This window comes from Pseudorca crassidens, chromosome 1 (genome assembly GCF_039906515.1).
Source record: "Pseudorca crassidens isolate mPseCra1 chromosome 1, mPseCra1.hap1, whole genome shotgun sequence".
In the NCBI taxonomy this organism is placed as follows: domain Eukaryota; kingdom Metazoa; phylum Chordata; class Mammalia; order Artiodactyla; family Delphinidae; genus Pseudorca; species Pseudorca crassidens.
The window spans coordinates 31,149,473-31,165,448 of NC_090296.1; the positions used below are offsets into that span (position 1 = coordinate 31,149,473).

The 15,976-nt window shown below is 43.4% G+C and overlaps 1 protein-coding gene across 35 annotated transcripts in view; it reads right to left on the reverse strand.

The window, feature by feature from the left end:
• The window catches only part of SIPA1L1 (signal induced proliferation associated 1 like 1), a 500,369-nt gene that overhangs the window by 3,457 nt on the left and 480,936 nt on the right, over window positions 1-15,976 (reverse strand). For 34 of the 35 annotated variants that reach the window (XM_067731629.1, XM_067731561.1, XM_067731587.1 and 31 more), the window contains 2 exons: window positions 11,140-11,286; window positions 1,949-2,063 (listed from right to left, as the gene is read on the reverse strand). In XM_067731629.1, coding sequence (XP_067587730.1) covers window positions 1,949-2,063; window positions 11,140-11,286 — 262 coding nt within the window. Of the gene's footprint in view, window positions 1-322; window positions 400-1,948; window positions 2,064-11,139; window positions 11,287-15,976 lie in introns of all 35 variants that reach the window. The other variant, XM_067731778.1, reaches the window with a different exon arrangement.

Below are 15,976 nucleotides of genomic sequence, written 5' to 3' on the forward strand. Positions count from 1 at the left end.
GGAAGGGGAGTTAGAGGACGAGAAGGCCATGTAACCAGCTGGACAGATGACACAGCTTGGCGGGGGCTGAAGACCTGTCAACTCTCCCTCCCAGACTCTCCTCGACTTGAATTCAAGCTCCAAAAAGTTTCCAGGTGAGTTCTAGCCAGAAACACAACCTCAGCCTCACACAACCAAAAATCTGAAGGCTTCCATGGAACCAACTGGCAGCTGCCTCTTTCCAGAGGTCAAGGGGAAGAGGCGGTGACTCTGAACTCTTGGCGTCATGAAATAAAAGGTATTCTTTACTTTAAAAATCAAAGTTCAAGTTGGAATTCCTGACCTAAAATAAGCTGTGTCAACGTCTTCTGCTAATTCTAGGTCCACAGCAAGCCCACAGTGGCATGGAGTGTCCCAAGGCTGTAAATAAAATGGAATGATAATGACCTCCTCACTTCTAAGAAAGACAGGACGACCAATTAAAAGCTGACAGTGAATGGATTTTAAAAGGGAAGTGGTCAGCTGCAATCCACCGCACCTCACAAGTAGGTCAGGTTTGGATGGGTTGAAGGCCAAGGATGTGACAGAATAAGAGTGGTGTTGAACAGAAAACACTGAGGCTGGGGATGGGGGCAGGGCTGTCCTTCACAAGCCGTTGAGTCCACAGTCCCCGCTCCTGGCAGGGCTGACGCAGCCACTGCAGGCTGTTAGTAATTCTCTGTGGCGTATCTTGACTTCTGAAGGTCTGCAAAATGAATTCTGTGACTGTGAGTGCACCGATAATCTTTAAGAACATATTTAACCGCATTTGCATTTGCTCATCCACACCGAACAAAGACCCAATCATCATCCTCATCTTAAGCTTCTACAGGTTCTACAAAGATTTAGGAGCCGCTTAATAATCCTTTCTCAGGAGAACTGTCTGTCTTTGCTCACTCAGACTTCTCTTCATCCTAAAAAGGGACATTTGGGGCTCTCCCCTCGACTCTGCAATTTTTAAAAAAGTTCTCAACAGCCAAACTCACTGCCTCTTTCCTTCCCCAACTGTCCCAACAGTAGGATAAATGCAGCATCTGTTGTTACACTCACAACAAACAACCCATTGCTCTTCTACTTCCTCTTGAAGAGGGTTTCCTTACAGACTTGCTTCAGAAGTCTTCAAGCACAAGTCGCCGGTATATCTGTGCAAACCTATGCCAACCTCACTCTTCCCGTTACTGGCTGTTTCTGACCAAGTTTTCTAGATACCTGGATTCTTATCCATCATCAAAAGGTTTTAAGAGATTTCAAGTTGATGAAATTATTCTCCATTAGGGAGGGCTCACTATGTGTCCACGGCTGACTGCTGGGATTCTTTAATATATAGGAACGTCACACATTTATCCAACAACCTCACCATTTGACACTGAGGGGGAAATGGAAGAGTCAGCCTCTACATAGCTAAGTAGAAGTCAGAGTCCATGCCCTTCACTCAGCTACTGCTTTTAACGTCTTAGTTTACATAAATCTTACCTATCCCGGTGACCCAGTTCTAATGTAGGTCTGAAGCAGAACGCTGGGGGCTGCTAAGATGCAGGCACGTTTACAAGCATGACCAACTGCCAGCTTCAAAACGGGCAGACTCAAAACCCAGACTCAAGGACTAAACGCACAGGAGTCCGAGGATGTTCAGCACACATGCTTTTCCTTACCTTACCTAACAAACCCTGAGGATAGAAATGTACGACGGCATTAAATAATAACGAATATTCATAATGACGACTTTTAAGCCATGAGGAACAGTTTCATGGTGTTCAGAGTATTTGGTTACAAAGCATTCGAACAAAAAGTGACGTGTCTGGCACCGGAGTGATGACCTTCATTCAGCTGATACGTGTGGCCTCCATCGCCTCTTCCCCACACCTGCGGTCTGTCACTAATGGAGGTGATGTGTGGTGTGGAGTGGTACCCTCGCCACTGGATGACTAACCTGCTGTAAGACTTCATCTGGGCCAGAGCCTGCTCTTCAAGCTGGTCATTGTTGGATGCAGCACTCAGAGGGCGATGGTTTTCATCACTAGCAGCAAAGAACGAGGCTCTCTGGACTGAAACGGAGAGAAGAAACCATTTAGTAGTTTGGAACTGGATCCTGGGCCCTCTCTATGGGGGCCCTCCATTTCTAAAAGAAATGGCCTACACGCACAGTCAGATCTAATCAAGGGGCAGGAATGCATCGGAAACCTTATCTCCCAACCCTTATAGGAAAATTATTTTACTGTTTTAGCTGGAAGAGGATAGTAACATTGTAATTTCTCTTTTAAAAACAGTTGTTGTGACTCAGCTTCTATTCCAGCTTTTCCCTTGCTCATAAAAGTACCATTCTATTGTTTCCCTGGAAACAGGCCTCATGCCAAATTTCCAGACCGATGCTTTCCACTCAGTGACAACATAAAGCGCATTAAAGAGCTAGTGCTAAGCTTCCTGAGGCTTCCTCAAGTATGTTTTCCCTAAGACTCCTGGCCACCTTGGTGGGCTTTAGCCTAGGCCCACACCACCTCTGTTTCAAAATACACAGACTTCAGGCTTGAGCCAAGAAACAAAATCAAATTAAAAAAAAAAAATCTCCCACTGAAAAACCAAAACTTCTTTGCAGCAACATGGATGGACCTAGATATTGTCATACTGAGTGAAGTAAGTCAGAGAAAGACAAATATCATGTGATATCACTTATATGTGGAATCTAAAAAAAGGGTACTAATAAACTTATCTACAAAACAGAAGTAGAGTTACAGATGTAGAAAACAAACTTATGGAGGGAGAACGAGGGGAAGATGGTGGAAGAGTAAGACGCGGAGACCACCTTCCTCCCCACAGATACACCAGAAATACATCTCCATGTGGAACAACTACAGAACACCTACTGAATGGTGGCAGAAGACCTCAGACCTCCCAAAAGGCAAGAAACTCCCCACGTACCTGGGTAGGGTAAAAGAAAAAAAGAAAAAACAGAGACAAAAGAATAGGGACGGGACCTGCACCAGTGGGAGGGAGCTGTGAAGGAGGAAAGGTTTCCACATACTAGAAGCCCCTTTGCGGGCGGAGACTGCGGGTTGCGGCGGGAGGGGGAGCTTCGGAGCCCCGGAGGAGAGCGCAGCAACAGGTGAGGAGGGCAAAGCGCAGAAACTCCCGCACAGAGGATCGGTGCCGACCAGCACTCACCAGCCCGAGAGGCTTGTCTGCTCACCCACCGGGGCGGGTGGGGCTGCGAGCTGAGGCTCGGGCTTTGGTCGGAGGAGCGCAGGGAGAGGACTGGGGTTGGCGGCGTGAACACAGCCTGAAGGGGATAGTGCACCACGGCTAGCCGGGAGGGAGTCCGGGAAAAGGTCTGGAGCTGCCGAAGAGGCAAGAGACTTTTTCTTCCCTCTTTGTTTCCTGGTGCGCGAGGAGAGGGGATTAAGAGCGCTGCTTAAAGGAGCTCCAGAGACGGGCGCGAGCCGCGGCTATCAGCGCGGACCCCAGAGCCGGGCATGAGACGCTAAGGCTGCTGCTGCCGCCACCAGGAAGCTTGTGTGCGAGCACGGGTCACTATCCACACCCCCCTTCCTGAGAGCCTGTGCAGCCCGCCACTGCCGGGTTCCCGGGATCCAGAGACAACTTCCCCGGGAGAACACAAGGCGAACCTCAGGCTGGTGCAACGTCATGCCAGCCTCTGCCGCCGCAGGCCCGCCCCGCACTCCGTGCCCCTCCCTCCCCCCCTGGCCTGAGTGAGCCAGAGCCCCCGAATCAGCGGCTCCTTTAACCCCATCCTGTCTGAGCGGAAAAACAGACGCCCTCCAGCGACCTACACGCAGAGGTGGGGCCAAATTCAAAGCTGAGCCCCCGGGAGCTGTGAGAGCAAAGAAGAGAAAGGGAAATCTCTCCCAGCAGCCTCAGAAGCAGCGGATTAAACCTCCACAATCAACTTGACGTACCCTGCATCTGTGGAATACATGAATAGACAACGAATCATCCCAAATTGAGGAGGTGGACTTTGAGAGCAAGATTTATGATTTTTTCCCCTTTTCCTCTTTTTGTGTGTATGTGTATGCTTCTGTGTGAGATTTTGTCTGTATAGCTTTGCTTCGACCATTTGTCCTAAGGTTCTATTCGTCCTTTTCTTAAAAATATTTTTTAATATTTTTTTAATTTAATAACTTTATTATATTTTACTCTATTTTATTTTACTTTATCTTCCTTCTTTCTTTCTTTTTTCCTTCCTTCCCTCCTTTCGTCCTTCCTCCCACCGTCCCTCCCTCCTTCCTTCCTTTCTTTCTTCCTACTTCTACTAATTCTCTCTACTTTTTCTCCCTTTTATTCTGAGCCGTGTGGAGGAAAGGCTCTTGGTGCTGCAGCCAGGAGTCAGTGCTGTGGCTCTGAGGTGGGAGAGCCAACTTCAGGACACTGGTCCACAAGCGACCTCCCAGCTCCACATGATATCAAACAGCAAATATCTCCCAGAGATCTCCATCTCAACGCCAGCACCCAACTTCACTCAACGACCAGCAAGCGACAGTGCTGGACACCCTATGCCAAACAACTAGCAAGACAGGAACACAACCCCAGCCATTAGCAGAGAGGCTAACTAAAATCATAATAAGTCCACAGACACCCCAAAACACACCACCAGACATGGACCTGCCCACCAGAAAGACAAGATCCAGCCTCACTCACCAGAACACAAGCACTAGTCCCCTCCACCAGGAAGCCTACACAACCCCCTGAACCAACCTTAGCCACTGGGGACAGACACCAAAAACAACGGGAACTACGAACCTGCAGCCTGCAAAAAGGAGACCCCAAACACAGTAAGATAAGCAAAATAAGACAGAAAAACACACCGCAGATGAAGGAGCAAGATAAAAACCCACCAGACCTAACAAATGAGGAGGTAATAGGCAGTCTACCTGAAAAAGAATTCAGAATAATGATAGTAAAGATGATCCAAAATCTTGGAAATAGAATGGACAATAGAATAGACAAAATGCAAGAATCAGTTAACAAGGACCTAGAAGAACTAAAGATGAAACAAGCAACGATGAACAACACAATAAATGAAATGAAAAATACTCTAGATGGGATCAATAGCAGAATAACTGAGACAGAAGAACGGATAAGTGACCTGGAAGATAAAATAGTGGAAATAACCACTGCAGAGCAGAATAAAGAAAAGAGAATGAAAAGAACTGAGGACAGTCTCAGAGACCTCTGGGACAACATTAAACGCACCAACATTCGAATAATAGGGGTTCCAGAAGAAGAAGAGAAAAAGAAAGGAACTGAGAAAATATTTGAAGAGATTATAGTTGAAAACTTCCCTAAAATGGGAAAGGAAATAGTTAATCAAGTCCAGGAAGCACAGAGAGTCCCACACAGGATAAATCCAAGGAGAAATATGCCAAGACACATATTAATCAAACTGTCAAAAATTAAATACAAAGAAAACATATTAAAAGCAGCAAGGGGAAAACAACAAATAACACACAAGGGAATCCCCATAAGGTTAACAGCTGATCTTTCAGCAGAAACTCTGCAAGCCAGAAGGGACTGGCAGGACATATTTAAAGTGATGAAGGAGAAAAACCTGCAACCAAGATTACGCTACCCAGCAAGGATCTCATTCAGATTTGATGGAGAAATTAAAACCTTTACAGACAAGCAAAAGTTGAGAGAGTTCAGCACCACCAAACCAGCTTTACAACAAATGCTAAAGGAACTTCTCTAGGCAAGAAGCACAAGAGAAGGAAGAGACCTACAATAACGAACCCCAAACAATCTAGAAAATGGAAATAGGAACATACATATCGATAATTACCTTAAATGTAAATGGATTAAATGCTCCAACCAAAAGACACAGATTGGCTGAATGGATACAAAAATAAGACCCATATATATGCTGTCTACAAGAGACCCACTTCAGAGCTAGAGACACATACAGACTGAAAGTAAAGGGATGGAAAAAGATATTCCAAGCAAATGGAAACCAAAAGAAAGCTGGAGTAGCAATTCTCATATCAGACAAAATAGACTTTAAAATAAAGACTATTACAAGAGACAAAGAAGGCCACTACATAATGATCAAGGGATCTATCCAAGAAGAAGATATAACAATTGTAAATATTTATGCACGCAACATAGGAGCACCTCAATATATAAGGCAAATACTAACAGCCATAAAAGGGGAAATCGACAGTAACACATTCATAGTAGGGGACTTTAACACCCCACTTTCACCAATGGACAGATCATCCAAAATGAAAATAAATAAGGAAACACAAGCTTTAAATGATACATTAAACAAGATGGACTTAATTGATATTTATAGGACATTCCATCCAAAAACAACAGAATACACATTTTTCTCAAGTGCTCATGGAACATTCTCCAGGACAGATCATATCTTAAGTCACAAATCAAGTCTTGGTAAATTTTAAAAAATTGAAATTGTATCAAGTATCTTTTCCAACCACAAAGCTATGAGACTAGATATAAATTACAGGAAAAGATCTATAAAAAATACAAACACATGGAGGCTAAACAAGACACTACTTAATAACGAAGTGATCACTGAAGAAATCAAAGAGGAAATAAAAAAATACCTAGAAACAAATGACAGTGGAGACACGACGACCCAAAACCTATGGGATGCAGCCAAAGCAGTTGTAAGAGGGAAGTTAATAGCAATACAAGCCCACCTTAAGAAACAGGAAACATCTCAAATAAACAACCTAACCCTGCACCTAAAGCAATTAGAGAAAGTAGAACAAAAAAACCCCAAAGTTAGCAGAAGGAAAGAAATCATAAAAATCAGATAGGAATAAATGAAAAAGAAATGAAGGAAATGATAGCAAAGATCAATAAAACTAAAAGCTGGTTCTCTGAGAACATAAACAAAATTGATCAACCATTAGCCAGATGCATGAAGAAAAAAAGGGAGAAGACTCAAATCAATAGAATTAGAAATGAAAAAGGAGAAGTAACAACTGACACTGCAGAAATACAAAAGATCGTGAGAGATTACTACAAGCAACTCTATGCCAATAAAATGGACAACCTGGAAGAAATGGACAAATTCTTAGAAATGCACAACCTGCCAAGACTGAATCAGGAAGAAATAGAAAATATGAACAGACCAATCACAAGCACTGAAATTGAAACTGTGATTAAAAATCTTCCAACAAACAAAAGCCCAGGACCAGATGGCTTCACAGGTGAATTATATCAAACATTAGGAGAAGAGCTAACACCTATCCTTCTCAAACTCTTCCAAAATATAGCAGAGGGAGGAACACTCCCAAATTCATTCTACGAGGCCACCATCACCTTGATACCAAAACCAGACAAGGACGTCACAAAGAAAGAAAACTACAGGCCAATATCACTGATGAACATAGATGCAAAAACCCTCAACAAAATACTAGCAAACAGAATCCAACAGCACATTAAAAGGATCATACACCATGATCAAGTGGGGTTTATTCCAGGAATGCAAGGATTCTTCAAAATAGACAAATCAATAAACGTGATACACCATATTAACAAACTGAAGGATAAAAACCATATGATCATCTCAATAGATGCAGAGAAAGCTTTCGACAAAATTCAACACCCATTTATGATAAAAACCCTGCAGAAAGTAGGCATAGAGGGAACTTTCCTCAACATAATAAAGGCCATATATGACAAACCCACAGCCAACATCATCCTCAATGGTGAAAAACTGAAAGCATTTCCACTAAGATCAGGAACAAGACAAAGTTGCCCACTCTCCCCACTCATATTCAACATAGTTTTGGAAGTTTTAGCCACAGCAATCAGAGAAGAAAAGGAAATAAAAGGAATCCAAATCAGAAAAGAAGAAGTCAAACTGTCACTGTTTGCAGATGACATGGTACTATACAAAGAGAATCTTAAAGATGCTACCAGAAAACTACTAGAGCTCATCAATGAATTTGGTAAAGTTGCAGGATACAAAATTAATTCACAGAAATCTCTTGCATTCCTATACACTAATGATGAAAAATCTGAAAGTGAAATCAAGAAAACACTCCCATTTACCATTGCAACAGAAAGAATAAAATATCTAGGAATAAACCTACCTAAGGAGACAAAAGACCTGTATGCAGAAAATTATAAGACACTGATGAAAGAAATTAAAGATGATACAAATAGACGGAGAGATATACCACGTTCTTGGATCGGAAGAATCAACATTGTGAAAATGACTCTACTACCCATAGCAATCTACCGATTCAATACAATCCCTATCAAACTACCACTGGCATTCTTTTCAGAACTAGAACAAAGACTTCCACAATTTGTATGGAAACACAAAAGACCCTGAATGGCCAAAGCAATCTTGAGAAAGAAAAACGGAACTGGAGGAATCAGGATCCCTGACTTCAGAGTATACTACAAAGGTACAGTAATCAGGACACTATGGTACTGGCACAAAAACAGAAACATAGATCAATGGAACAGGATAGAAAGCCCAGAGATAAACCCACGCACATATGGTCACCTTATCTTTGATAAAGGAGGCAGGAATGTACAGTGGAGAAAGGACAGCCTCTTCAATATTGGTGCTAGGAAAACTGGACAGCTACATGTAAAAGTATGAGATTAGATCACTCCCTAACACCATACACAAAAATAAGCTCAAAATGGATAAAAGACCTAAATGTAGGCCAGAAACTATCAAACTCTTAGAGGAAAACATAGGCAGAACACTCTATGACATAAATCACAGCAAGATCCTTTTTGACCCACCTCCTAGAGAAATGGAAATAAAAACAAAAATAAAGAAATGGGACCTAATGAAACCTCAGAGCTTTTGCACAGCAAAGGAAACCATAAACAAGACCAAAGACAACCCTCAGTTGGGAGAAAATATTTGCAAATGAAGTAACTGACAAAGGATTAATTTCCAAAATTTACAAGCAGCTCATGCAGCTGAATAACAAAAAAACAAACAACCCAATCCAAAAATGGGCAGAAGACCTAAATAGACATTTCTCCAAAGAAGATATACAGACTGCCAACAAACACATGAAGGAATGCTCAACATCATTAATCATTAGAGAAATGCAAATCAAAACTACAATGAGATATCATCTCACACCAATCAGAATGGCCATCATCAAAAAATCTAGAAACAATAAATGCTGGAGAGGGTGTGGAGAAAAGGGAACACTCCTGCACTGCTGGTAGGAATGTGAATTGGTACAGCCACTATGGAGAACAGCATGGAGGTTCCTTAAAAAACTACAAATAGAACTACCATATGACCCAGCAATCCCACTACTGGGCATATACCCTGAGAAAACCAAAATTCAAAAAGAGTCATGTACCAAAATGTTCATTGCAGCTCTATTTACAATAGCCCGGAGATGGAAACAATCTAAGTGTCCATCATCGGATGAATGGATAAAGAAGATGTGGTGCATATATACAATGGAATATTACTCTGCCATAAAATGAAATGAAATTGAGCTATTTGTAATGAGGTGGATAGACCTAGAGTCTGTCATACAGAGTGAAGTACGTCAGAAAGAGAAAGACAAATACCGTATGCTAACACATATGTATGGAACTTAAGAAAAAAAAATGTCATGAAGAACCTAGGGGTAAGACAGGAATAAAGACACAGACCTACTAGAGAACGGACATGAGGATATGGGGAGGGGGAAGGGTAAGCTGTGACAAAGCGAGAGAGAGGCATGGACATATATACACTACCAAACGTAAGGCAGATAGCTAGTGGGAAGCAGCCGCATAGCACAGGGAGATCAGCTCGGTGCTTTGTGACCGCCTGGAGGGGTGGGATAGGGAGGGTGGGAAGGAGGGAGACGCAAGAGGGAAGAGATATGGGAACATATGTATATGTATAACTGATTCACTTTGTTATAAAGCAGAAACTAACACACCACTGTGAAGCAATTATACCCCAATAAAGATGTTAAAGAAAAGAAAAAAGAAAACAAACTTATGGTTACCAGGGGGTAAGGGGGGGAGGGATAAATTGGGAGATTGCGATTGACATGTACACACTACTATATATAAAACAGATAACTAATAAGGACCTAGTGTATAGCACAGGGAACACAATACTCTGTAATGTCCTATATGGGAAAAGAATCAAAAAAAGAATGGGTATATGTATATGTAGAACTGATTCATTTTGCTGTACACCTGAAAGTAACACAACATTGTAAATCAACTGTACTCCAATAAAAATTAAAACAAAAAACAGAACTGTGATTTTATATGAAGGAGAGTGACCAACACATTGAAATTGACAATCAAGTTAGTCCTGGGGAATTGCCATCAGCTAATATGGGGATTCACTGTTCACTGCTCTGTGGTTGTCTGACTTCTGAATTCCATGGCCTAGGCAATTGGCTCCCCCAAACTGGAGCTTGACTGAAGAGCAACTTTCAATCCTTCCAAGTAAGGGCAATAAAACCAAACCTCACAACCAATCATCTGCTAGCACCATCATTTTACAAAGACCATTTTAGCATCAAAAAATCGGGAAGGGCAACCTCAGAGTCAGCCTATCAAAAAAAGACCTCTGACAACCTCATGTCAACACACACAGCAATACTTTTAGTTTTTTTCTATTTCAGCAGAGCAGGTCAGCACTAGTCTAAGGGCCTGCACTGAAGAACCACTGGCTTAACGCAAGCACACAGCAAGTAGGTTGACGTAGGAACGAAGCAGGCAGAAAGCACATCTGCGACCACACACCCGAGAGATGAGTGAGAAGAGCAGAGGAAGGAGCCTGGGGCCGGGCCAAGCAGGACAAGCATCCTAACAGATCCAACTGTGCGTTGAGCAGTGACGTCTTCACGACGTGATAAAAAACTCTTCCGGACACGTGCTGTTTTCATTCAAGTGACAGTTGGGATCCCCCTGCACTCTGCTCTTCTCAGGTACAGGGAGGCGAGGCATCCGTGTGACAAATTCCTATGTAGAGGAAACACTGGGTTCCACCTGATTAAATCTGACAGTGGGGGCCCCTACCAAGTGCTCAAGAACTGTTAGCTCAACTGGTTTCTGGCTGTGATGGTAAGATGTGTGTCCAGAGCACTCACACTGCCCAGGACCTCAGTGTGGCCCAGCCCGGACCATCAGCAGACTCACCCTCATATGCCTTGGCGGCGTCCACCAGGTTGGACCAATCCAAATCCGCAGCAGCGTCGGGCAGGGGCATGAGGCCGGGGTCGGGAATGGGCGGCCTTTGGGTCTCCTGGATGTCATTGAGGGAGCTGTCCGAGGCCGAGAACTCTCCTGCAGGAAGGGACAAGGGATAAGCTGCTTCTCATGCCCACAGGAGAACCACTCGAAGTTTTACCCATTTTCTGTTACAATATATTTGTCAGTCATTTGTTACCTGGAATCAGTTTCTAGTCTAACAGGCCGTTAATGGTCATTCTAAAGCTGAGTCGAACTGGGAACTGACTTCCTCCAACCTTAATTCACTTTTGTATAACCTCCCACTGTCCCATTTCTAGTGCGGTGAGTCTTGGAAAAGTCAGTCCTGCACTGAGGCAATGTGTCTGCTTTGGCAGGAGCTGCTTGTCTACAGTGGGACCCAGGGCAGCTCCTCGTGTTTCCTCGCAGAGTCGAGAGATTCAGGCTGGGGTGAAGGGACCTACTTCAAGAGAGGTGGGTTTTGCAGCCAGGCCAGGGAGGCTTGGTGATGCTTGTTTGAGGGGATAGTAAAGCTTATTTTTAACTGCACTGGAACCTGGGACCTGACTGCCCTCCATGTGGACTCCCTGCATCCCTGGCCCACGTCTGTTCTGTATCCCAGGAACGGCCCACTGGTTTCTGCACTTGGGTGTATCCAGGGTGGTGTGAGAACGAAATCAGAGCACGTGACAGTGAGTGCTGGGTCACCCAGCAGAGTTAACACAGGTTAACTGGTGTTGGCTCCTCCTCCTTCCCAAGGACACGCTAAGCAACTCTTGGCATCAGTTTTCTTTGTTTTTTTAACGCACATCTTATAATCTTAAGTTCTTATTTGAGAACGTAAAAATACAAGGTACGATAGACTTCGGCAGTCTTAGTTGAGTGCCAAGAATAATATAGAAAAGGAAGATAGTTGATAAATGAGTTTATAGGGTTATAATCTTAAGTGTAAAAATGTAGAAAGACAAAAAGAAATGGTCCACATCAAAAAAACTTAAAAAAAATTCAATTATGTAAACTTAATAAATAAATAAAATAAATAAAATAAAATAAATCATATTTTAAAAAGATGGTACTCAAGACTCATCACTGGTTGATTACATTTTTTTTGCTATTTTCTATGTTGTGGAGGTATCTATATGGTGGAAACTCTATACAGAAGTGTATCTGTATACATCTCTTCCCAGTTTGCTTTCAGTGACATCACTTTGGTAACCTGAAATCAGCTGAGGTAGGAGTATATCTACCCCACAATAACTGACAAGTGCTGCAAGTCAGGGCCTGTGCCTCCTTCCAGGAGCTGATTGTTAAACGTTTACCAGCACAACAAGAATCATACTTCCAGTGAGGACAAAAAGACACTGAGAGATACTCAGCTGGGAAGTGATGTAGTAAACTTTGTTCATTGGGAAGATCATTTTGTTTTTTTTTTTAATTCAAACAGAAAGTCACAGAAATTATAATCATCCTCATCAGTTCACTCAGTCCCATGTGATTAATTTTTTTTTCATCTTGATCTTTTGTTAGCACTCTTATGAATTCATCAGTTTTCCATTAGAGTTCTGAAAATGCTTATTCATTCAGTTCAGCAATATAGTCAATTACCAGAAACCTGTACAGTTTTCGATTTACAGCAGCCCAACATCCCAAGCCCCTTCTAAGGTGACAATTTTTTAAAATACAAATATTAAACTACAGTAACAGCTCATCTCTGCTTATCCTGGGGACGGGAGGAATGGGTGAAATGAGCCCCTCTGTGCAGTGGAGGGCGTGCTGCTACCGCTCAGGTTCATATACGTGGAGGAGAGAGGGAAACGTAGCTCAGGAAACGAAGATGCTCTCGATGGGGCAGAAACGAGAGCAGAGCATGTGTCTCCATGAGAAGGGTCACCCGCACAATGTGACTGTAACACTAAAACTCATGCAAACACAAAACTGAAAGTGAACTTCTCAGTTAAAATCTCTAAGCGACCCTGGAAATAACTGTGAATTAAAAAGTTTTGTCAATTATCATAGCCTATAAACCAGAGAACATTCAGTGCTTGCTTTCCCTTTCAAATTACGTAAAGAACTGGTCTGAAGTGCAGTTACTAGTTATTAATGTGCTTAACATTAGCAAAATTATGAGTAAATGGACATCAACAAATGTTGCCTGATATTAAAGGCTCAGTTGTATTTAAACTTGCTCCCACCAAGGGTAAGTAGTTGGAATGATTTACAATGTTGGGTTAGTTTCTGATGTACAGCAAAATGATTCAGTACATATATATTTTTTTTTCGTTTTCAGATTCTTTGGAACAGACGATTTTGCGTGTTACACACAACCACCCTTCTGCCCTTTTATCTCTGGGGCCCAAATTTCCACTTGGAAAAAAAGAAGCCGCCCATTCCCCAAACACATCTCAGTATCTCAGTGGTGGTCACACCAACGAGGCCAAGGCGTAGGGATCAGCCCCCCAAGAACTGCTCAGTTTAGGGCGTGGGATCACTGTGGCTGCTTGCCTGACTTTTAGGAAAGCAAGAAGAGGTGATGGAAGGAGCTGGGAGAGGGTGGCCCGCTCCTCCCCTCCCTCGGTGCTAGGCCTTCAGCCACAGGCTTCACAGGGAAGGTGTGAGGGGGGCAGATTTCCAGGCTGTTCTCTTAGTATGTGAGCTTCCAGAAGGCAGGGCCTACTGTGACATGACACATGCAGACAGGCTTTCACAGAGGGTTTATTTTTATCCCTATAAAGGTTAAAAAAAATGGGGACGTGAAAGAAACATTCAAGGTAGGCAGGAAGTACTTGTAAGAGGAATGGAGTGCAGGGAGAGTGGTCCCAATGCAGGGAGAGAAGGGGAGGAAAAAAGGCTACTATTTAGGGCACAACTAGGAGGTGGTTTCTAGAGTCCAGATGGTAAAAAGTGGTCATTTCATGTGTCAGCCTTGGTTCATAGACAGTGACCTTTCAGGGCAAAGAGAAATCAGGTTCAAGCCATAGTTGGACCTCTTATAAAGAGGGAGGAGGGGGAAGCTGATGTGATTCTTGAGTGATGTCTGCCACAGGGGAGAAGGGGAGAAGGGAACTGTGTAGGAAGCAGGATGGAGATGATGGAGCAACAGTCATGGGAGTGGGTTGAAAGCTCAGAAAAGATGCAGGGAGAAAGCAAAGTAGGAAGGCAGGAGATTTAAAGAAAACACTGCTTCAGAGAAGAAGCAGAAGGAAAAGAAATTGGGTATAAATGGACATAGAGAGAGATAAAGCTGCAGAGTTCCCTGAAGGAAAAAGGGCAGAAGGGAGGTGGGGTTACAGCCACCTGTATGATAAGCAGGCACACAGCTTCCATAATAGGTATCTGCTGTGCTGGGCAATAGTGGGAGGGTAGCTGCAGAACCCTGGAATGGAGCTGGACAGAGGAGAAAGAAAAAAAGCAATTTTTTTTGGTCCCTGAATATGGCCCTTAATAAAACTGGGATCAAGTAAGGTGATGGAGGAACAAGGCATTTATGAATCAAAGGGAAGAATACGGAGGTGCCCGGCATCAATAAGCCTTTTCCTAAATAATACTCACTCACTCAATGAACGAATGAGTCAACAAGTGACTGGCCGACACCACAGCTAATATTCTCATAGCTGGGAAAGACAGAACAATGCTGTGGCTCAGGGAAGCCAGTGGATAACATTCTCTAAGAAGTAACTAATCTGGTGTCAGCCAAATGTGCCCAATCCTAACAGCAGCTGGGATGTTTGGTAAAAAATACAATACAAACCAGACTTTTGTATTCAAATTCAGCAGGTCTTGGGTGAGGTCTGCAAATCTCTATTTTGAACAAGCAGCCCAAGGGAGAGCTCTTACCACATCAGGAGCCCCAGTTTTGTGGCTGCTGCACAGTGGCTGCCCCTTGGGCTCTGGAGCCCAAGAGGAGCTCATGTTTCTGGGTCCCATGGGACTCTAACACCTGAAGAGGCAGCTCTTGGCAGGCTACCACCCCCCCAGGGCACTGCCAGGCAGCAGACTGAAACACACCCCAGTCTTTCTGTGAAAGAGTCCTATTCGCTTGTCCTGGAGCTTTGGCCACAGGCATAGCCTTCTGTTCTGGCACATTTAGAGGCCTACAAGATGCTCTCAGGGAACAGAGGCCTGTGGACGCAATCTTTGTGTTCTCCATCTGCCTCACTCCAGCTCATAGGCATCTCCAGAAAGGCGCTTATACATACATGTGGTGTCCCAGTACTTATGACTGCCACCCGGCAGACACCTCCAGGTCACTGGTGGTGGTGGTGGGGGGTGGTGCTTATACTTGTGGTCCCATAGGACTGTACATATGTGCATACTTTAAAAGCTGCTGCCTGAGATTCCGGTTTCCAATCTAAGTGATGACTGAGACCTAAGTGATGACTGAATCTAAGTGATGACTGAGATCCATCCCTTGGAGACACTGACAGGTCTTGTCACACCCTCAGCTACCGGAGGCTCTTAAAAATAAACTAGGCTGCTTGGACAATCACAAAAGTTTGAGAGACAACCAAGAGCTAGGGCAGGGTAGGAAGACACGATTCATCCTCTACGTGAGGCCACTCGATCAAAGCTGGGAGAGGTGGCTGTTTTACCTAATACGTAGAAACAAACACAGCATCAAGGAAGATGAAGAAACAAAGGAAAATGTTCCAAATGAAAAACACAAGAAAAATCTCAGGAAAAATTCTCAATGAAATGAAGATAAGTAACTTACCAGATAAAGAGTTAAAAATGATGGCCATAAAGATGTTCACGAAGCTTGAGACAAGAAAGGATGAACACGGTGAGA